This window comes from Leptonychotes weddellii, chromosome 16 (assembly GCF_054177405.1).
Source record: "Leptonychotes weddellii isolate Sample4059 chromosome 16, ASM5417740v2, whole genome shotgun sequence".
NCBI lineage: Eukaryota > Metazoa > Chordata > Mammalia > Carnivora > Phocidae > Leptonychotes > Leptonychotes weddellii.
The window spans coordinates 17,351,280-17,373,484 of record NC_138384.1 but is presented as its reverse complement, the minus strand read 5'-3'; the positions used below and the strand labels follow the sequence as shown (position 1 = coordinate 17,373,484).

At 51.4% G+C, this 22,205-nt stretch overlaps 1 protein-coding gene, 2 long non-coding RNA genes and 1 pseudogene across 3 annotated transcripts in view; 3 read left to right on the top strand and 1 right to left on the bottom strand.

Moving 5' to 3' along the window:
• Window positions 1-794: 794 nt before the first annotated feature.
• On the bottom strand, window positions 795-19,861 carry LOC145717541 (uncharacterized). The gene is made up of 4 exons (XR_014140832.1): window positions 19,622-19,861; window positions 17,090-17,177; window positions 2,241-2,399; window positions 795-873 (listed from the first exon to the last, which is right to left on the bottom strand). It is a non-coding gene; the product is annotated as an uncharacterized LOC145717541 (long non-coding RNA).
• CES4A (carboxylesterase 4A) lies at window positions 10,572-16,087 on the top strand. Its single transcript, XM_006752353.2, is given in 9 exon segments — window positions 10,572-10,695; window positions 10,698-10,828; window positions 12,287-12,299; window positions 14,020-14,345; window positions 14,348-14,361; window positions 14,688-14,763; window positions 14,765-14,842; window positions 14,916-15,000; window positions 16,023-16,087. Coding segments are annotated over 9 exon segments (912 nt in total).
• Window positions 19,862-19,924: 63 nt separating the features above from the next.
• LOC145717540 (uncharacterized) overlaps window positions 19,925-22,205 on the top strand; it is a 13,068-nt gene continuing 10,787 nt past the window's right edge. The window contains exon 1 of the long non-coding RNA XR_014140831.1: window positions 19,925-20,230. This is a non-coding gene — a long non-coding RNA (uncharacterized LOC145717540). The remainder of the gene's footprint in view (window positions 20,231-22,205) is intronic.
• LOC102725714 (vacuolar protein sorting-associated protein 29 pseudogene) lies at window positions 21,480-22,165 on the top strand (annotated as a pseudogene).

Sequence of the window (22,205 nt, the reverse complement as noted above, 5' to 3'; positions counted from 1 at the left end):
GTGGGTACGCTGCTGGGATTTCAGTCCTCCTGCCTTTTTAGTCTGTCTTCCCTGGGCCATTGATCGTGGAACACCCCTCCCCGGCCTGCCAGGTCATCCGTGACTGACTGATGGCCCTGCCCTGAGGATCCAGCAGCTACACAGAGCTGAGGGGAGCAAGCCAGGGGGAACCCACAAACTCAGACAGGCCAGGTCCTGCAGGGAAGGGACTGGTGGGCCCAGGGAGCCTCCCTGTGCGGGGTCACAGGAAGGACCATGTGAGCAGCGTGTGTGTGCACCAGGGGTGACTGCGGGGTCAGATGCACACATCTGGACCCAGCCACCTGGACAAGGTACCAGCAGCCGCTCCAGTAGACACAGACATGCGTGTGTATACCCAGTGCCAAACTTAGTTACTCACCCACGTGGCCAGTCCCACACACTCATATTCACACACCCTAATAGGGTTCCAGTTCAGTTCTGCAATTTACTAAATGTGTATCTTTGTGTAAATTATTTAGCTTCTTTGTTTCTTAATTTTCCCATCTATGCAATGGGAGCAGTGATCATGTCCCCTTTCATAGATCTGCTGTGAGCCCTGAGTGATAATTAGCTGTCGAGTGCCTGACACACAGCAAGTGCTCAGTAACTGCTCTCTGGCCTAGATACGGACACAGCTTTCACAATCATACTGTCCTTTGAATCAGACGGCCCCCTTGACTACAGTTTCGACCAGGCTCAGGGCACAAGGCAACCAGCTAGCCAGGCATCACAAGGACACTTGCTAAGCTCGCCTCTGTGTCAGGCTTACTCACATCCATCATCTCCCTCAGGCGTCTGGACAGTCCTCTGGGGTCCTGAATGGTCCTTCAGGGTCCTGAGTGGATCTCCATTCTACAGATGAGGACAATGAGAATCAGAGGGGAGGGTGCCTTGCCTGAGGCCACACACACAGAGATGACAGAGCCGGACTCATAGCTAAATCCACTGGCCTCCGAGTTGTCCTTCCCCCTCCAGAATGTGCCCTCATGTCTAGAACGCACTTTGCTGGAGTTGAGAGATCTCAGAGGCTGATGTAGGTGGAGGGACTGGGGTTCTAACGGGTGGCAAGGCCAGCAAGGGATGGCCAGCGGGAGGGGGTCTTGCAGGGTAACAGCTTCAGACTGTGGTAAGAGAGATGACAGGGTCCAGTGCTGCTCTTGGTTGGATGCCACACAAGCCCCCTCCATCCTCAGGCCTGCACTCGGATGCTATGGCTGGTCCGTGTGCACATCCTCCCCCTGACCAGACTCCAGGGCCTCACCTGCTGCTGGGTCTTCAGGTATAGGGAAGCTGGCAGGGTAAAGGGCTTGAGGTGTCGAGCCTACCCCCACCATGGAGGGTCAGCGTCCAGGCCATCTTTCTCCCTGGTCTCCAGGCCCCATCACACCCCAACACCATTCAGAGCCCCAAGCAAGTGAAGACTCTGAGCCAGGCCATCGCTCCCCTTGGGTGAGATAAGCAGTGAGGGGGAATTGGGCCCCCAGGCCTCTTAGGAGACCAGGCAGCCGTCCAAGCAGACCTAGAAGCACCACAGGGGTCCCAGAGCAGCAAAGTTGACTGGGTGGGTGGGTGGGCAGAGTCCTATCACCCCTGCCTGGCCCCGGCCTCCTGAGAGGAGGCCTTGTCTGCCACACCTGTGTGACAGACAAGGTATGAGGCAGAGCCAGGGTGAGCCCCCAGGAGCCCAGTCTCTGTTAGGACCACCCCCTGGGGTGGGTGCTGCCTAAAGTCACCACCCCAAGGGCTGGGAGGAATCTGCCCAGTGTGACTGAGCAAGCCCGTCAGGCTTTCTGTGACCCTCGACCCAAAACTGGAGGGAGGCTCCTGGCCCTTCCCAGCCTCCCAGAGCTTCACCCACGAATCAGTCCTAAGGACCCATTCCTGCAGGGCCGCACCCTGGCCCCCATGTGGCCAGCTGGAGGCACACCTGGGTCTCAGGCTGGGCCTGGGGAGTGGCACTGGAAATGCCATGGCCAGAGTTCTGGGAAAGGGACAGCACTGCAGACAGCAGCAAGAGGGCCTGAAGGTATCCTAGGACCTTTGAAGTCAGGGGTGGGACTGCAGTATGTTAGGGCCACCTGAAAAATACAGGTGGGCAGTGGGAATTCCTCAATTGTCTCCTAATTGGACCAGACATCCAGTGACAGCAGGCTCAGGTCAGAGCTTCCCACCCTGCAACCCCAGTCCCGGGCCACCTCCAGGGCATGAGGTGAGCTCACCTGCAGGCAGCCAGGGTAATCCTTGGGACCAGTCTCTGGGCTGAGTCTCTCCATGACTTCAGGCAGGTCCTTCCCTCTCAGAGATTTCGGTTCCCTGTCTATGCACGAAGTCTGGGCAGGTTGGTCTCATGCAAGAAACTGCAGGAATCTGGCTGTATCCTATAGGGGTGTAGCATATCAGAAAGGCACCCAGAAGGGGATGAGCTGAGTTTTGGAGGATAGCCAGGAGTTCACCTGGTTGACAATGCAGGGAAGGGCATTCCACCCAGAGGGAGCAGCATGAACAAAGGTCCCATCCTTTTTCTCCTGCTCTTTCCTACTGGCAGTAAGCCACCTTCCTTTGTGGGAATGCAAGTCACACTTCCTGTGAGGCCTGGGCCAAGTCATTTCTCCATTCTGGGTCTCAGTTTCCTTACATATACAATAGGAACAATGATAATGATGGCAGCAGCAACAATAAAGATGCTTGGAAAGAGTCTTGGCTGCGCCAGAGCGGACATTCTGATATATAGGACTGGATGAGTCCTCTCCTGAGTCACCCAGCATGCTCTGTTTTTGAGGGAATACCAAGGCCCCATTTGGTCCACTATTGGGCTTTAGATATATGCAGACACGTCTGGCAAGTGGGGTGGGGTGTCCTTAGAGGCCAGATCGCAGGGTGAGGCCAAGGTCCTGGAGAGAGAAGGAGCCTGTGCTCAAAGCCAGCTCAGCGGCTGGGCCTGGGTGAAGGCGGAGAGCATGATTCTGGCCTGGCCTCCCACCCACAGGGGGCAGGTAGAACACCCCGGGAGGGGCTCAGCCAGTGCGCCTGGGCCAAGGCTGCATCCACAGCTGGCTCCTCAATAAAGCATAGCCTCAGCTCAGCTGTGGACTTGATGATAACCCCTGGAGGCCCTTCCACGCCCTGGGAGCTCCCAAACATACTTCCCGGTGACTTGGATGTGACTCTCCGTCCCCAGAGATGCTCCCTGAACATCCGTTGGGTGACAGACCTCTTAGACCCTCCGTTCCCTTTCTTCCTCTGGAGCCAGCACTGCTTCATCATATGGTGACCGAAGGTTACATTTGAAGCAAGTGATATTTTCTGATTCACAGCCTTTTTCCCCAAAATAGAATCAGCTTTTTCTTGGGTCCGAGTGGTTTCAGCAGCCCACTCCTACCTCCAGAGACCCTCCAGAGATGGTCTGTAGCTCTGTACATTGCTGAGGTTCCTGCTCTGTCAGGAGTCACTCCTTTCACAAAATACCCCCCCCGACCCAGCCAAATCTTTCCTTTCTTTTTCTTCTTTTTAGTAAACTTCTATGTTGAAACATAATGTATGTACCAAAAAGTACACAAATCCTAAGTATAAAGTTTGATTAATTTTCATAAAATGAATATTCACATACACACCAGTATGTAACCAGCACCTGGATTAAGAAACAGAATATTATTAGCCGCTGGAACGAGTTCCCCTGTGCTCTTTCCGGGACTCCCCTCCAAAGGTGATGGCTATACGATTCTCAATGGCAGAGGGTAGTTTTGCCTGCTAAATGGAATCACACAGCCTATGATTCCATGAAATGGAATAAAAATGGAATTATACAGTAGATGCTCTTTTGTGTCAGGCTACTTTCACTCCACATTAGGTCCGAGAGATGCATCCAAGGATCATTCAATCTCATTGTAACAGGATTTCATCGTGTGAATACACCACGGCATGTTTCCCGTTCTCTTAACAGGCCTTTGGGTAGTCTCCAGTCGGGGCTTTTATGAATGGTGTTGATAGGAACTTTCTTTTTTTTTTTTTTTTAATTTTTTTTTTAAAGATTATTTATTTATTTATTTGAGAGAGAGAATGAGAGAGACAGAGAGAGAGAGAGAGCACATGAGAGTGGGGAGGGTCAGAGGGAGAAGCAGACTCCCCGCCGAGCAGGGAGCCCGATGCGGGACTCGATCCCGGGACTCCAGGATCATGACCAGAGCCGAAGGCAGTCGCTTAACCAACTGAGCCACCCAGGCGCCCTGATAGGAACTTTCTAACACGCCTTCTGGTGAGCATACAGACACGTTCATTCAGTATATATCTACCACGTGGAATTAGTGGAGGGATTTGGAATTGCTGAGTCATGGTGTTGTAGCTTTGAACTCGAGTGGATTATGCCAAGCAGTTTTCAAAGAGGTTGTACCAATTTACACTCCCACCAGCAATGCATAAGAGTTCTGGTCGATCCAAATCCTTGCCAAAATGTCGGGATTGTCGGTCTGTTTCACATCAGCTTTCCCTTTTTCTTAGATTGGTTTCTTGAGATTGTATTCACATACCATACAATTCACCTACTTGAAGTGTACAGTGAAATGATTTTTCATATCTAATCTATTTTCTGTCTTTATTAGCTTCTCTGTTCTGGACATTTCATATTCATGGAATCTTATTAGACATAGTCTTCTGTGATTGGCTTCTTTCACTTGGCATAAGCATGGTGTCACATGTATGAGTACTTCATTCTGTGTGGCCAAATAGTATTCCATTTTATGGATATATCACATTTTGTTTCCCGTTCATTAGCTGATTCATCATTTGGGTTGATTCTACCTGGTAGCTATTAGGAATAATGTTGCTCTAAATGTTTGTGTACAAGTTTTTGTGTGGACATGTTTTTATTTCTCTTGAAGATACACACACACACACACACACACACCTAGGAGTAAAATTGCTAAGTTATACGGTAACTCTTATGTTTAATCATTGGAGGAACTGCCAGACTGTATTCCAAAGTGGCTGCACATTTTACATTCCTCCCAGAAGTCTATGAGGATTTAGATTTTTCCATGTCCTTGACAACATCTACTATCTGACTTTTGTATTCCAGTCACCCCAGTGGGTGTGAAGTGGGATCTACTTTGGTTTTGATTTGCATTTCCCTGATGGCTAATGATGTTGAACATCTTTCCATATGTTTATTGGCCTTTTAAACATATTCCTTGGAAAACTATCTCTTCATATCCTTTGCCCAATTTTAATTGAGTTTTGTTTTTTTTTTGTTAAGTTGTAAGAGTCCTTTATATATTCTGAATCCAAGTCCCTTAACGGCTATATGATTTGCAAATATTTTCTCCTATTCCGTGGCTTGTCTTCATTTTCTTCGTTCTTTTGTATGTGGCGATCCAATTGTCCCAATACCATGTTGTGGACAAGACCATTCTCCCCACCACTGAATGGTCTTGGCACCCTTGGCAGCCTTGTCGAAACTCAGCCACGCATAGATACATGGGTCTATTTATACATATATACACGGGACTCTCAATTCTGTTCCATTAATTTCTATGGTTGATTTATGTCAGTATATACCACCCTCTCTTGCTTACCATTTCTTTGTAATAAGTTTTGAAATAGGAAATTATGAGTCTTCCTGTTTTATTCTTATTCATGATTCACCCAGTCCAGCTTCCTTGCAATTCCATATGAAATTTAGAATCCACTTGTCGATTTCTACCAAGAAGTCAGCCGAGATTCTTACAGGGATGGCACTGAATCTGCAGATCAATCTGGGGAGTGTTACTTTACCAGCTTAACAATATGAAGTCCTTTCATGCACAAACACAGGGTGTTTTCCCATTCGTTTGGATCTACTTTAATTTCTTTTTTAAAATAAATTTATTTTTTTTTACAGTGGGCTCTAGGCCCAACATGGGGCTTGAACTCACAATCCCAAGGGCAAGAGTTGCATGCTCTACTGACCGAGGCAGCCAGGCACCCCGATCTGTTTTAATTTCTTACAACAATGTTTTGTAGTTTTCAGAGTATAAGTTTTGGACTTCTTTTGTTTGGGAGCCTCCAGGCCATGAAGGCGCCCCAGAAGTTATCAAGTCCAGAGCTGAACTGAGTCTGTGTTTTCTTGGGCAGCGCCTGTAGATGCAGAGGTAACCAGGCACACTGGCCAGGCCCCTCTTGGCGGCAGAGGGGGGGCGGGGTCCCAGCTGTATCCACCATCCATGGCTCGGTGTTGGCTACACTCTCCTACCCTCACCCCTGGCACTGGCCTCTAGGCTCCCTCAGGGCTAGTCATCTATGAATCCTTGCTTGCCAGAATGTCCCAGAGATTCCTTAAGGGTGCGATCCTGGCAGACACACACTCTCCTTGGGTCTGCAGCTGCTACCTTTGATGCTGTTTGGAATAGAGAAGTGTACCTCCCCCCATGTTTGATATACCCTGATGAGAGTCATCCCTGACCAGCCTGGGCGCAGGATCTCAGCTCAGTGAGAGGATTCTTCCACCCTCGCAGGTACCCTTTACTGCCCCCTGTGGGTGGGAGGTCACATCAGAACCCCGGTGGGTCCAGAACCAGGCCCTCTACCTTCACCCCAGGCCCAACTGCTAGGCCAGCTCCAAGCAAGTCTCCTCTCTCCAGGACTGTGACTTCACCCTGTCATCTGGCCTCTAAGAACACTCCACCTCACTTGTTAGACATGTCTCTTTATGTGTAAAGCCCAATAGTGGACCAGATGGGGCTTTGGTCTTCCCCCCACAAAAAACAGAATGCTGGGTGACTCAGAACAGGAGCCACCTTGTGCTACATATCAGAATCACAGATTCTTAACCCTAAGACAGCGTTGCACCAAGGCCACCTGGCTGACCCAGCTCCCCATTCGACATTCCCTGTGCCCCATGTGAACATTGGATGGAGCCCACGTGAGTCCTAGCCCACACTCCTCCCCATATGGATGGACCAGGTGAAAGGCTGTTTCTTACTCAGGGAGAAGTGACAGGAGTAGAGCCAGGTGTTGGCAGGACCAGACCTTAAGGCCCACCCAGAACTGGCCAAGATGTGGGGCACCTGGGTGTCTCAGTCAGCTAAGTCTCTTTTACTCAGGTCATGATCTTGGGGTCCTGGGATGCCCCACATCAGACTCCCTGCTGAACAGGGAGTCTGCATCTCCCTCTCCTTTTGTCCCTCCCCCAACCCTGCTTGTGCTCTCTCTCTCTCTCTCAAATAAATAAATAAATAAAATTTTTTAAAAAGAGAAAAGAACTGGCCAAGTTGCTGCACAGCTGAGTGGAGTAGTCTCTATGTGCCTGGCCCCCAGGCCTGGCAGGTAGACTCACAGTCTTGTCTGCCTTCTCTACCACTCCCTTCCCTTGTCCTCCATCCCCCGGCTTGGCCCTTGCTTTGAGCGACACATGCTTACTGCATTAAGGTAAACCAAACTTGTCAGATCCTAGGCAGAAGAAACAAGCAGCTCTGTCACCTCCTCTAAATGGGGCTCCATATTCCTATTGATGTGGCCACACACAACCTGCAGGGGAGGCTGGTAGAGGTGATGAGGAGGGGAATGTGGTCCAGAAAGAAGATTGTGGTCCAGACCAGACAGAACTATTGATAACCCCCACTTCCTTGGTCCTGCCTTCCCTGTCCTCCCATCCCTAGTCTCTTGAACCCCACACTGATGGTGAACTCTCCACTGTTTTTTGTTTGGTTGTTTTTTTTTAAGTAGGCTCCACACCCAGCATGGAGCCCAACATGGGACTTGAACTCACGACTCCGGATCAACACCCGAGATGAGATTAAGAGTTAGTCGCCCAACTGACTGAGCGCCCCCTCCATTAATGTTGATAAAGAAAATACGGAAAAGTTAAAGAAAAAAAAACCAAGGTAACTAATGCCTGCAACTCAGAGGCAACCACTGACACCATTTTGACATTAATCCTTCCTGTTACTTCAGACATCTTTGGAGTGTTTTGGTGTTCACTCTCCATGACTAATATATAATTTCAAATTCTGCCCTTTTCAAGTTCTTGAACGACATCAGCTTTTTCCCAAGTACTGATGACAACAGCTAACATAATGGGTTTTCCCTGTTTTAAGTGCCTTCCTTACATGAGCCCATCTAACCCTCACTACAACTGTATGAGTTAAGTACTATTATTATGTTGATTTCACAGATGGCGTAACTGAGGTTCAGAGAAGGTAAGTGATTTTCCCACGGTCACACAGCTTATGAATGGCAGTGCTGGAATTCAAACCCAGCAGCCTTGCTCAGAGCCACCACATTAAGCCATCTGCTGCTACAGAGTCTTACAGAACATGCCATTACTGACCGTGTAATATATATTATATAATGTAGATATAACATCCCTTCCTCACCCATCCCTTCTGGTCATGTTGGGCGGGGGAGACTGTTGCCAACAAGGCTACAGGATACTTATCACATAAACAATTTTTTAAAAGATTTTGCTGTTATTTATTTGAGAGAGAGAGAACACGAACAGGGGGAGTGGCAGGCAGAGGGAGAGGGAGAAGAAGACTCCCCACTGAGCAAGGAGCCCGAGGCAGGGCTCGATCCCAGGACCCTGGGATCATAACCTGAGCTGAAGGCAGATGCTTAACCAACTGAACCCCCCGAGGCACCCCTTAACTCCTGGTTTTAATTAACATTTTTTGCCTACTCAAAAAGTGGAATATTTTCATAAGTGCTTACCTATTGTCTCTGGATAACAAGGCTGTGATGAAGACCACTCCAAGGGGCACCTGGGTGGCTCAGTCATTAAGCGTCTGCCTTCGGCTCATGTCATGATCCCAGGATCCTGGGATCGAGCCCCACATCGGGCTCCCTGCTCAGCGGGAAGCCTTCTTCTCCCTCTCCCACTCCCCCTGCTTGTGTTTCCTCTCTCGCTGTGTCTCTCTCTGTCAAATAAATAAACAAAATCTTAAAAAAAATAGTGAAGTATCTTTAAAAAAAAAAAAGACCACTCCAAGGCAGCTCTTGTTCAGGGGTATAGAGCACTCTGCTGCATGCTTAGGTGCCCCCAGAGACTGGAGTGAGGAGAGCAAAACAACACTGCTTAGAGCAAAACTCTGAGGAGAGCCTCACTGTGTGACCTTAAGCAAGTTATATAACCCCTTTGAGCTTCCATTGCCACATATGTATGGTGCAATAATAATAACAATTACCCTTTACATGTTTTAGGAGGACAAGGTGAGATAGTCCATGTAAAGTGTTTGGCACAGCGCCAGAGGATCAGTAACTCATGGTCGTTGGCTAGTTGATCATGAGTGGACCCAGGCTTCAGGGCAAACCCAGATAATGTGGCAGACCTCTGCCTCCGTGCTCCATCCTATGAGACATCAGGCTAGTCATTGCCCCTCTCTGGGCCCATAGGCCTCCCCCAGCTCTCCCCAGGGCCAATGAGAAGCTCACATGGCAGGACCATGTGAAAAGGCTTTGTAAATTGCAAAGAACAGCACACATAGGAGATTTGAGATGACCCTTTGCCCGCACTGTCCTGCCTACGTGCTTGCGGGCTCACCATTACAACCACCCCTCTGTGCTCAGATATTGCTTTCGTCAGCCCTGCAGAGACCTGGGGACATGCACAGAGAGGTACTTTTGGCCACCTGCAGCTGGAGTGTGTCCTCTATCACACCAACTCCAAATGCTATTCCCAAAACCAGGAGGTGTTTGTAAATCACTTTCCTGATGCAACCCTGAGATTCTCATTCAGAGGGTGGGCCTAGGAACCTGGGTTTTAACAATGATTTCCCCCACATGATTCTGATACACAGCCAAGTTCAGTAATACTTGGATCATATTTGCTTTCTGTCATTTGCAGAGTGAACCCCAGGGGACCAGGGCACAGAACAATTCAGTTTTGATAAAGGAGGGGAAGAAATGACAAGGGTGCTTCAGGAAAGGGCAACAGATGTGAGGCCTAAGTGACGCTTGGCAACACGAGTGGGGCAGGATGAGAGCCCAGAAGAGGAGGAAGTGCCATAGGCAGAGGGTAAATTCAACTTGGTCTAGTTCATATTCAGTCCAAGAGCTGGCTAAGGTGTAGATCTTCTTGTAGTGTGTCTGTACCTATGTGTAACATGTGAATCAATGTATGCTACATATGGATACACTGTAACCTTTATATAACTGTTCTTACATGCATTTAGCTCTTGCATTTCTGCATGCTTCACCGTAGATAAGCTGAGCTCGTATGTACCTATGTATGTGTAGATTTGTATGTACATGTGAGTATTAATTTGAGTAGATATATGAATGAGAATGCCTATATGTGTGTGATTTCTTCCCAGAAGTATGCCAGGTAAATGTTAGCAATAAGAAAGAGATATGGTAATATCAATATCAGACAAGCAGAATCAAAATGACACAATGATATTGACATTAAATGATGCATTAAATGATAGAAAATATTTTATATAACAGACATGAACCTTTACGCACCTACCAACATAGTGTTGAAATCTTAAATCTTAAATAATGATAGAGAAACATACTGAGAGAAACACAGAAAAAGTGGGCAAGTACGCAATTGTGAAAAGCTGCAAGCTGCAACTGGTGCCATGGCAGATGGGCCAGAGTTCTTTCAGGGCCAGAGTGACCCTTCTCCTCTCTTCCTAGGTACCCTGCACACCAAAGAACCTCTAGTGGTTACCAAATATGGGACCCTCCAAGGAAAATAGATGCACATGGGAAGACACCCATCAGTGTCTTCCTAGGAGTCTCCTTCTCCAGACCTCCTGTGGGTGCCTGCAGGTTCACTGCCCCAGGGCCTCCAGAATCCTGGGAAGGAATCAGAAATGCCACCACCTATATCCCTGCATAAGAGCCAAAGGACTACTATCTGGGAGGTGGGCAAACCCTAAGGAGGGCGGTGGACCAATGCCTGCCTCTGGGTCAGGGTTTGAACAACTCACTAAAAAGAGTCCACTGTGTGGCCATAAGTGGGCCAGGGGCCCATTCTGGGCCTCAGTTTACAAACCTATATAATGAAGTAATTGGCCCAGATGGTGTTTAAGGCACTGATAATTCTGTTCTTGGCTCTCTCATGGGAGAGCTCCAGGTAAGGAGGAGGTGCTCACTGATGTGCCCCTGGCACCTTCTGGGGAGCTGAGTTGTCCTAAAAGTATGTGAGGAGCAGTTCATTTGTTCTTTCTCTCTCTCTCTCTCTCTCTCCCCCTCTCTCTTTCTCACACACACACACACACACACACACACACACACACCCCATACGCAGTGAACCCTGAGCTCTTCCCTCTCACTTGGGACTTGAGCCCAAGGACAAGCCCACATGGCACATCCAACCCTTCACTGCAGAAGGAGCTCCAAGATGGGGAGGTCACAGGCTCAGGTTCAGTTTTAATGTCCCAGAATCTTTTTTTTTTAAAGATTTTATTTATTTATTAGAGAGACAGATAGCGAGAGCAGGAACACAAGCAGGGGGAGTGGGAGAGGGAGAAGCAGGGTTCCCGCCGAGCAGGGAGCCTGATGTGGGACTCGATCCCAGGACCCTGGGATCATGACCTGAGCTGAAGGCAGACACTTAACGACTGAGCCACCCAGGCGCCCTAATGTCCCAGAATCTTAATGCAATCTCTAGCAAGGCTCAAACCCTGAGTCACATGAGCCTGTTGAGGTTATGACTGCCTTTTGAAGCCTTGGGCTTGGGAATTTACCCAGAACAAATGTATTAATTATTTATTCAGACCATTGAGTAACCCACTGTCCAGAGTATTCTGTGGCAATCATTAACAATTAGTTGGATAAAGCACTGGGTTTAGAAAAATGTCTACTGTAAGAACCTGGGTGTCAGTTGATATTAAGAAACTACAACCGGGCGCCTGGGTGGCTCAGTCGGTTAAGCGACTGCCTTTGGCTCAGGTCACGATCCCAGGGTCCTGGGATCGAGTCCCACATCCGGCTCCCTGCTCTGCGGGGAGCCTGCTTATCCCTCTCCCACTCCCCTTACTTGTGTTCCCTCTCTTGCTGTGTCTCTCTCTGTCAAATAAATAAATAAAATCTTTAAAAAAAAAAAAAAGAAAGAAAGAAACTACAACCACCCGAGTGCCTGGGTGGCTCAGTGGGTTGAGATTCTGACTCTTGATTTCGGCTCAGGTCAAGATCTCAGGGCTGTGAGATCAAGCCCTGCACTGGACTCCATGCTGGGCTCTGCGCTAGGTGTGAAACCTGCTTGAGATTTTCTCTGTCTCCCTCTGCCCCTCCCCCATCCCACACAAGCACAGGTGTCCTCTCGCTCTGTAGAAAAAAAAGGGGGGAGGGGTGCCTGGGTGGCTTAGTCGGTTGAGTGACCAACTCTTGGTTTCAGCTCAGGTCATGATCTCAGGATCATGAGATCAGGCACGCCAAGGGCTCTGCACTCAATGTGGATTCTGCTTGAGATTCTCTCTCCCTCTCCCTCTGCTCCTTCCACTGCTCATGCACATTCTCTCTCTCTCTCTCAAATAAATCAATCTTAAAAAAAAAAAGAATGTTAAAAAAACTATAACCACCACCCTGGGTGTCTATTTGTTGAGAACGGGGCATCCACTGTTAGAACATGAATGGCTGTTACTAGAGTGCTGGGGTGTTAGTCATTAGAACAATGACTACACCTGAGAGAAGCCCAGACATTCTGAACAGTCTGTGATTGTTATTTGGAATCCCATGGATCAGGTGACAGAACATGGGATAGCCATTACTAGAGCCCCAAGGATCAGGGGTTTAGAGATTGGGGTATCCACTGCACCGAAGTCTGGGTGTCAGTTGTTGGAACACTGGCCATGAACTGTCAGACAACAGCTGTTTGCAACACAGAGTGTTAGGTATAGGAATTTGTGGATGGCTTAGAACAGACTACGGGGTGGTAGTTAAGAGGGGAAGAAGACCAGTGACTAGTTTGGATAATGACTAGTTTGGGGCCAGAGCAGCAAGGGAACAAGCAGAGAATGGAGCAGAATAGGCAGAGGGTCTCCTGTAGCCAGTCAGATGGACCCAGCCCCAACTATTGAGAACAGCCACTCTCAGGGCTCGGCCAGCAGGGAGAAAAGGTGAGGTGGCCCAAGAGCCAAGCTCCACAAATGTCCACATGGGTGCCAGGACTCAGATAAATCCTCATCCATCCCTGCCCCTTGGGAGTACATGGTTCAACTCCAACCCAGTACTATAGTCAACATGGATAGAGCTTTGGGGAAGCACAGAGGGGAACTGCCCAGCAGAGGGGGCACCACTTGAGCTGAGCCTTAAACATGAGCAGGAGTTTGCCAGGCAGAGGAGAAAGCATTTGGCAGAGGGGACAGAAGCAAAGGGAATTAGAGGTGGGAGGCTAGGGTCCATGTGTATCTGCAGGAAAGGGTGGCCAGAAGAAGGCTAGATGGAGAGGGCCTGGGGCAGTGCAGGTGAATCTGGACCTAATACTGAACACAGGGGGCCCAGGAAGGTTTTAAGGTGGGGAGTGAAAAGGTCAGGTTTTTGTTTTCTATCAGTCCTCTGTGGAGGATGAGTTGGAAGGGATATAAAGAGGCTGGGGCAGTGTCCTGGCCAGATGTGGTAATGGCCGTTACAGGGCAGCAGCTCTGGAATAGAGGAGGAGGCCTATTTAAGAGCTGTTTGGGAGGCAGAACAGAGACTGAGGGAGGGGAGGGGATATGAAAGACAAGGAGGTGCCCAGGGTACCCAGGTTTCTGGCTTGACAGCACCAACAGCCTCTCCAACAGGAGCAGGGAACCTCTCCCCACAAAGACTCATGGGGCCAGGCTCAAGGCAGAGGGGTGGATCTTGGGGAAACCAAGCTGCCTCCCACCCCTGGACCCTAACGCTAGTGGAAGCCACTCGGACACAGGCAGATAGACACACACACACACACACACACACACACACACACACACACACACTGCCTAAATAATTGCTTTTGGTTCTATTCCCTCAAATGCGGAACCTGGGTTTTCAACCATTCTCAGCTCTATGGCCACCACATTGGGCCCAAACTCGTATCGTGGCCGCAGGGGGCTTCAGGAGGCCTGGGGCATATCGCCTCCATGTATCCCAACACGCGAAAACAATCCAAGTGGCTGAGCTTCAGCGAGGACGGTCTGTACCTGACCGTGTACCGCCAGCGCGCGCCTGGGGACGCTCTGCTGCGGCTGAGTATTCATCTTCCTGCGCGCCGCCCGGCTCAGCCACTGCACCGCCCCGCTCAGGCCTCGGCTTTCCACGCCCGGGTGATGGTCTGGTTCCCAGGAGGCGCCTTCCTCGTGGGCTCCGCTTCCACGTACGATGCCTCTGAACTGGCCGCCCGCGAGAAAGTGGTGCTTGTGCTGCGGCAGCATAGGCTCGGCATAGGCTGGCCTTCCTGAGGTAGGCGGGGCCGGGGACCGGCGCGGGGGACGAGGGACCCGGCCTCCTCCGGACTTGGGCTCAGGGCGGAGGAGGTGCGGTCCGGGTGGAAGGGGAGGGGAGGGGGCTGTGGGGGCGTGGCTGCAAGAGGTGCGTGCAGGGGCTACGCCTAACTTCCGCGGACGCTCCATACTGCCATGGAGAGGGACCTAACTCTAGGGGAAGAGGTGTGGTCCCAAGACCAGGTGTCTCAGGGACGCGGCGAGGAGAGGCAGGGCCAGGCAGGATCCCCTGAGCAACCAGACGGTCGGGGCTCGGGACCCTGATTATAAGCCCCGCTCTCCGAGCGCGGGCGACACGCAGGCCCGCAGGAACTGGGCGCTGCTGGACCAGGTGGCGGCTCAGCGCTGGGTACAAAAAAACCATCGCAGTCTTCGGTGGAGACCCAGGCTGCGTAACCCTGTTTGGCCAGTCCTCGTGGGCCATGTCTATCTCGGGACTGGTGAGTGCAGTCCCCGGGCAGACCCAGCACAGACTCAGGTCCGCAATCCATGAGTGCATCCTCCACTGCACAGATGCATGTGCAGATGTGCGTGTACAGGACCATGCAGGTCCACAGACCTGCCCTCACCCCGGCCAAGGGTACCACTCTGGCCAGGGGTAGCGCTGATGAGAAAACCAAGCCAGTCCAAGAGAGAGGACAATGCTGAGAGTAGGGATACTCAGCATTGTCACCCAGCACCTCCTGCCTCCCTACCTCCCCCAAAAGCTCTATCCCCTGAACAGAGTGCACCATCTGTCCTGTGGGCAAGGCTGGGGCCCAGACCAGGCCTGGGAGTCAGGGGCCTGGGTTGGAGACTGGGGAGCAACCACTGACCTGGAGTGTGCCTGGAGTGGGAGTGTAAGGTCAGGTACCCTCTGAGGGCCACGTTTCGGAGGTGAGCTGAGACCACATCACACAGGGCTTTACCCGCCACAGTAATAATACTGAAACGCTTGAACACTTTCTGTGTGCCAGACATTCTTCTAAACCGTTTCTGTGTATTCATTCAATTCCCTCAACAATCCAGAAAGGGAAGTCTCCTCTTTCTACAGTTCTACAAAAAGAGAAGTTTTCTCCATTCTGCAGATGAAGAAATTGAGGCCCAGAAAAGCTAAACAGCTTTATTCAAAATACCCTGGGAAAGATTTGAAGCAGGGAAGTGACAGCCAGATGTGCATTTAGAGAGATGGCTCAGTGTGCTGAACTGAGTTAGAAAGAAATAGGAGCAGAGGCCTGGAGGCCAACTGGGAGGGAAGGTGGGGTATATCCCAGAGGAGATGATGAGGGCTGGCTCTGAAACAGAGGCAGGAAGAATGGAAAGTGGAAGGTTGCTGCAGAAGGTTGCATGAGGCCAGATGGACAGGTGCAGTCTCATCCGAAAGGCCTCGGGGCAGCTGGGTAGACGGGTGGGCAGAGGTGATGGGAAAGGCCCCTAGGGCTGGGTGGATAGTGGGGGGTGAGGGATGCCACCTCTCCATTGACCGACCCTAAGGAGCTAGGCAGTTCCTAATCTAAAATGTTCCCGAAAATGAAAGCCTTTTGGTATGGAAGCAATAGTGGAAGGAGCAGGGTGGGATGTTAGCCCCCCACGTTCTGTTCCAAATGTCACATCATATTCCGACCCCCGGCCATTCCACAGTGGAGGAGAAGGCGCTGAGCCTCCAAATGATGAAATACAGGGCCAACTTTGCCCATACAGGGTGAGTCTAGTCCCCCAACACATCTGGGCATCTGACCCACTGGCCAGCTGCTTCTGGTATTTGTCCCTGCATGTCCCAAAGGAAATGCACAATCAGCCCAAGCAGACTGCCCCTTCTTCCTCACCTTTCCCCAGTCACCAGGTCCTAAATATCCCTAGGATGTGTTTCTCTCTGTCCCATGACCACACTCTTCATTCACTCATGCATTCATAATGCTCTGTTTTTTACCCAGCCCTATACTGGGAGCTGGAATTCAAGAATCTTGCAGACATGACCCGCATCCTCTAGTGGCTTGTTAATGTTATAACAAAAACATTAAGTTGCTGTACTGGGGAGGGGGGAGCAGAAGGTACTTTGAGAGCACAGAGAAGGTGTCTGAGCCTGGATGGGCAGGAGTGGCTTCCTGGCAGAGGTGACACGTGGGCTGAGCTTTGGCTAGCCTTGTGACTAGTCTCTCATCTCCACATTCTCTCTCCTTACCATCCATCTCCCTTATGACACTCAAGGGATCTTTGTGAAATATCATCAGACCAAGCCACTCACCTGTTTAAAACTCCTCATGGCTTCCCTCTACTCCCAGACTAAAGTCCCAAGCCCTTACTTAGCCTCTTGGCATGAAAATCTTCAAAATCTTTACTGTGTCATCCTCTTTCCACATCCATTCTCTTCACACACCCCATGTTTTTCTGTAACCTTACACTTGCTTCCTCCAAAAGCCCTGGTCTTTCATACCTCCAACCCTTTGCACATACTGTTCCCTCTGCCTGGAAGGCCCATGCCACCACATAGTCTTCTAATTTTTCTTAAAGGTCTATGTCTATATATCATCTCTGTAAAGACTTCTTAGACCCCAACTCCCAAAGGGAAGGTGAATCAGGGAAGGGTAAGAGAAGAAGGCAGGGTGAAGACAAGCATGAACAATCCTCTTTCCTTCTTCCTTCTGGGCAGAAACCCCAATGTTGGGAAGCTGACCTACTGGCCACAATACAACAAGGAAGAGAAGTACCTGTGGATGGATTTCACCATGAGGGTGGGTGTGAAGCTCAAGGAGGAGAAGATGGCCTTTCGGATGAGACTGCACCAGCATGGAGGACCTGAGAAGCAGAGGCATTTTTGAGGGTGGTTATGCAGGTAGGGAGCCTAAGGGATTGTCCCACCACCTAAGTCTTGGGGAGACTGACCATGGACACATCTGAGACAAGCGTCCTGCCTTCCACAATGTAAGACCTGCAGAGGCTCCCTCCTATCTCCAGGCCAGAGCTAGAGCCTTAGCCTGTTGTTTGGGGCCCTGCACTACCCTGTTCAGCCTGACATACCATGATGCCCCCCTGTCTCATGATGCCATCAGGTTAGGCCAGGTCCTTTTCCTGCTACGCTGTGCCCAGCCCTAGGGCAAACCCTACTCTTCCTTCTCCAAATCCTCCCACCCTTCAAGGTCAACTTGAAGCCACTTCTTTTGGGAACCACCCAGACTGCCACTGCCCCTAGCATTGCACCCAGCTTGTCATCTACCATTCATCCTGCTCAACCTTGTGCCTGTTCACATCACACTGGCCTGAGGCCTTGGGCAGGTTACTTATTACATGTAGTGAAGCTTTGATAGCTTAGGATCTTCTCTCCCTCCCCTACTCACCTCCCCCCAAGGTCCCTCCAAAGCCTGGACCAAGGACTGGTCCTCAATAAAAACATGGTGACTTGACCTGAATTTCTCCATCTGTAAAATGGTTGAGCAAATCAGAGGGCATCTTGATTTGAGCCCTCAGAGGAAGGGTGCACTGCTGCCTGTTCCTCCTTGGGCTGAGCCTGCTTTGCTACACTCAGGGGCTGTGGCAATTTGCCTGGGTTGCAAAACACCTGGCTTTTTCCTTCACTGTCTCAAGTGTGCCCCTCAAGGACACCCATACCCCATGCTCACTTGTCCATGGGTTTAGGTCTTGGTGCTGCATCCAGACTCCTCACTCTGGCCTCTCCTACAACTCGACCTGGGCATACCCCAACCTGTACCACAAGTTTTTTTGGTTTAGTTTAGGTTTTTGTTGGTAAAATATATATAACATATAGTTTACCATTTTAGTCATATTTAAATGCCCAGTTCCATGGTATTAAGTACATTCATGTTGTTATGTAACCACTGCCACTATCCATCTCCAGAATTTTTTCATCATCCCAGACTGAAAACCCTATATCTATTAAACACTAACTCCCTATTTCCTCTCATCCCCAAACCCTGATACTCACTATTCTACTTTCTATCCTGTGAATTTGACTACCCCAGGTATGTCATAGAAGTGCAATCATACAATATTTGTCCTTCTGTGTCTGGCTTATTTTGCTTAGCATACTGTCTTCAGAATGCATCCATGTTGTAGCATGGATCAGAATTTCATACCTTTTTAAGACTGAATAAATAATAAATAAATAATACACACCATATTTTGTTTATCCATTTATCTGTTGATGGACCTTTGGTTTGTCTCCACCTTCTGGCTATTGTGAATAATGCTATTATAAACAATAGTGTAGCGTCCCACAGTTTTATGCCCCAAACTACCATGTTGCTTAGTCTCTATTCCTAGGGCTTCCTGAGTCCCTGAGACACCTAGAAGCTGGAGAGAGTGGGGGGGGGGGCAGAGGCCCCCAATCTTCCATGCCCCAGTATCTAAGCCCCAAAAGCAAAGGGACGGTTGGAAGAGGAGGACAAAACCCCTTTCAAGCAAATATTTATCTTCACAACAACCGTGTCATGGATTTTATTATCCGTATTTTACAGATAAGGAAACAGACACAAGCCATAAAAGGCCTTGCTCCAGGTCATGACCTAGTAGTGGCAGAGTGGGAATTTGACACAGGCCTGTCTGACTCACCCTGCCACTTCCATCCAGACCTGGAGCAATCCCTGAGGGAGGATGGTCCCCAGAGGAGGTGTGGCAGCTCTCCTCTCAGGGGAGGCATAGGCAGCAGAACATCCCTGCCCACCTCTAACCAGGGGACAGTCAACCAAACAATCAATCAATGGGACCCTGAGTGAGAGCTAGGAGCTCAGCCGCCTGGAGGGTAGTCCTGGGCAACCTGTGCAGAGCCCCACAGGGACTAGCTGGGCTTGAGTGCGGACAGGATACCCCGACCTGGAGGTCCAGAGGTCTGACTGCAGGTTGGTCCAGGCCTGCTTCTGAGGGTCCCTTAGTTCCCTCCTCAGGCTCTCTCACATGTCTGGGGAAGGAACCTTCTCCAAAGAGCCACTTGCCCAGAGGCTGTTATCTCCCAGATCGGAGGGTGTGCGGCTGAGGAGGGACTAGGGTTCAGTCGGCTCAGCCAGGCTGCAGCAGATGCCAGGCTCATAAAGGACTCCCAGGGATACCTAGGACCTTCTCTCGGAATTGGAGCCTGGAGGAATTCCAGTGGTCAGCCAGGATGGTGGGCTGGCCCCCTGCCCCCCACAGCCCCTGCCCCACACCCACCCTGTCCTCTCAGGAAGACTCCCCTCTTCTTGTGCGCTGCTGCCCCCCGCCCCCACCACTGGGCGGGGAAGGCTACCTACTGGCCTGCGCCCACCTCGGCTTCCCAGCTGCACCCGAGTCTCCGACGGCCACCCAGAGTTGCTCCTAAAGTCCCTGCCAGGCCCCATCCCGCGGGGAGCAGCTCTCAGATCTTGGAGAAGGCCCCAGGGCACTTGAGAGGCTTTTCCCTGGGTTGACCGCGGCGTGCCAGGGCCGCCGCGAGGACGAAGGCGCACGGACGCAAAGCCAACGTAGAACAGCGCGCACACGCGGCTCCCGCCAGCGCCGCGGCTCAGCTCGGGCTGAGCCTCACGCCCGGCTCCGGAGCTGCGCCCGTTCCTCCTCTCCGACATCCCGCCCGCCCCCACCCCGCGAAGCAGCAATTACGGCGAGGGCGGCGGAGGGAGGGCCAATTAGTGCGGGAGACGCGGCGCGTCCGCGGTGCCCGCGCTGACCGCAGCCCCAGCAGCGCCGCCGCCGCCGCCGCCGCTCTCCGAGCCCGGGCAGACAGCGCCGGCGGCCTGGGAGCCCCGGGGGACCCGCCGTCCCGTCTCCCGCTAGCGGCAGTGATGGATCCAGTCGCCTGGCGCGGGGCCAGAGCCCGGGCGGACGCGAGGGCGCCAGGAGCTGAAACTCGCCGCCGTGGGGGCGTGAGTACGGGGCGGGGGGGATCGAAGGCGGGGGGGGTGGGGGGGATGGGGGACGGGGAGGTGGGGGGGATGGGAGGCAGGGGCGGGCAGCGGAACGGGGCCTCCCTCCCGGGGAGGACTCCTGCGCCCCTGACGGCCCGTGCCCATTGCGCCAGCCAGCAGTCGGCGGGCGGCAGGCGGCGCGGTGGGACGGAGCGGTCTCAGGCAGGCGACGCAGGCGTTCCGGGCAGGGGTGGGCTCTGCCCAAGGCCCTTGCGGTCTCGTGGTTCTCCTGGCCTCAGGCTCTCCAGGGCCCCGCTTGGGCTGGCCGCGCCCAGAGCAGTTCCCTGCTGGTGGCCGTGGAAGCCCATGCTGGCTAGTGCCCCCGTGGCCGGGAGGTGGGCAGGAGTTTGGTGGGCAGCACAGGGCCATAGGCGCTCATCACCGATGGATGAGTCGTGGACTTCCTTCCCAGGGTCCCGTGCCGTGACTAGCCACCTGTGGACTCTAGGAGACCCAAAAGGGATCAATCCTGCCTTCCAAGAGCCCACAGGCTGCCTGGGGGGATGCTCCAGGGGCTTGGCCGGGATCCCAAGCTTATGGAAGCTCTGAGGTCCAGGGAGGCATCAGGTGAAGGAGAGGGGCTGGAAGAGGAGCAGTAGGGTCAGGTGCCACCACTTCAAGGCTTCACCTTCCCCAACTGACCCCTTCCCAGCCCAAGCTGGACACACTGGAGCCCTGTAGTGAGGGACAAGGGAAGCCTATGCCCAAGACACCCTAGATGAGGCTCAAGTTTCTAGAAGGGAAGATGCGGTGGGGGAGGGTTCAGGAGAAAGGTTCACAATTCTTCTGTGGGACTGCCCCATCAGTGCCACAGGGGCCTGGGTTAAAGGTGCTGAGGCTCCTGACCAGTGCTGGATGCAGTGGCATCGGGTTCAGAGTGGCCTTTTCTCTGTGCCCTCTGCCCCCAGCCCTCTCACATCTGGCCTTGGTAGGGAGGGGCTGGCGACCTGCTGTGGGCCCTGAAGGGCCCCACTTCCTGTGAGGGAGAGGACATCACTTTTCTAAAGGAGTCAGAACTCCCCTTTCCATATACCAAATTCATTAACTGTGTGGAGAGAGAAAGCACCTGTGAGAAACTGGGGTATGGGGACTGAGTGAGGAAGGGACGCAAGTGACAAAGACGCCACCTTGAGTCCTTCATGAAATGAGGTGCAAGTATATTAAAGCATGAGGAAGAACAGAGCCAGATAAAAGAGACAGGGAAGGGGGCGCCGAGGAGCCCGAGGAAGAAGGCGGTGGTGGTGACTGAGCGGAGCCCAGTGACAGGATGTTGGTGTTGGTGTTAGGAGACCTGCACATCCCACACCGGTGCAACAGTTTGCCCGCTAAATTCAAAAAACTGCTCGTGCCGGGAAAGATTCAGCACATTCTCTGTACTGGAAACCTTTGCACCAAAGAGAGTTATGACTATCTGAAGACTCTGGCCGGTGATGTTCATATTGTGAGAGGAGACTTCGATGAGAATCTGAATTATCCAGAACAGAAAGTTGTGACTGTTGGGCAGTTCAAAATTGGTTTGATCCATGGGCATCAAGTTATTCCATGGGGAGATATGGCCAGCTTAGCCCTGTTGCAGAGGCAGTTTGATGTGGACATTCTTATCTCAGGACACACACACAAATTTGAAGCATTTGAGCGTGAAAATAAATTCTACATTAAGCCAGGTTCTGCCACTGGAGCATATAATGCCTTGGAAACAAACATTATTCCTTCATTTGTGTTAATGGACATCCAGGCTTCTACAGTTGTCACTTACGTGTATCAGCTAATTGGAGATGATGTGAAAGTAGAACAAATTGAATATAAAAAATCTTAAAAGCCAGGCCTGTCTTGCTGGGCTTTTTTTCATTCCCCTGTTCAAATCAAGTAATTAAACATTTATGAGCCACAAAATTGTATCACTTTTATAATATTTTGCAGTAAAATAGATCGC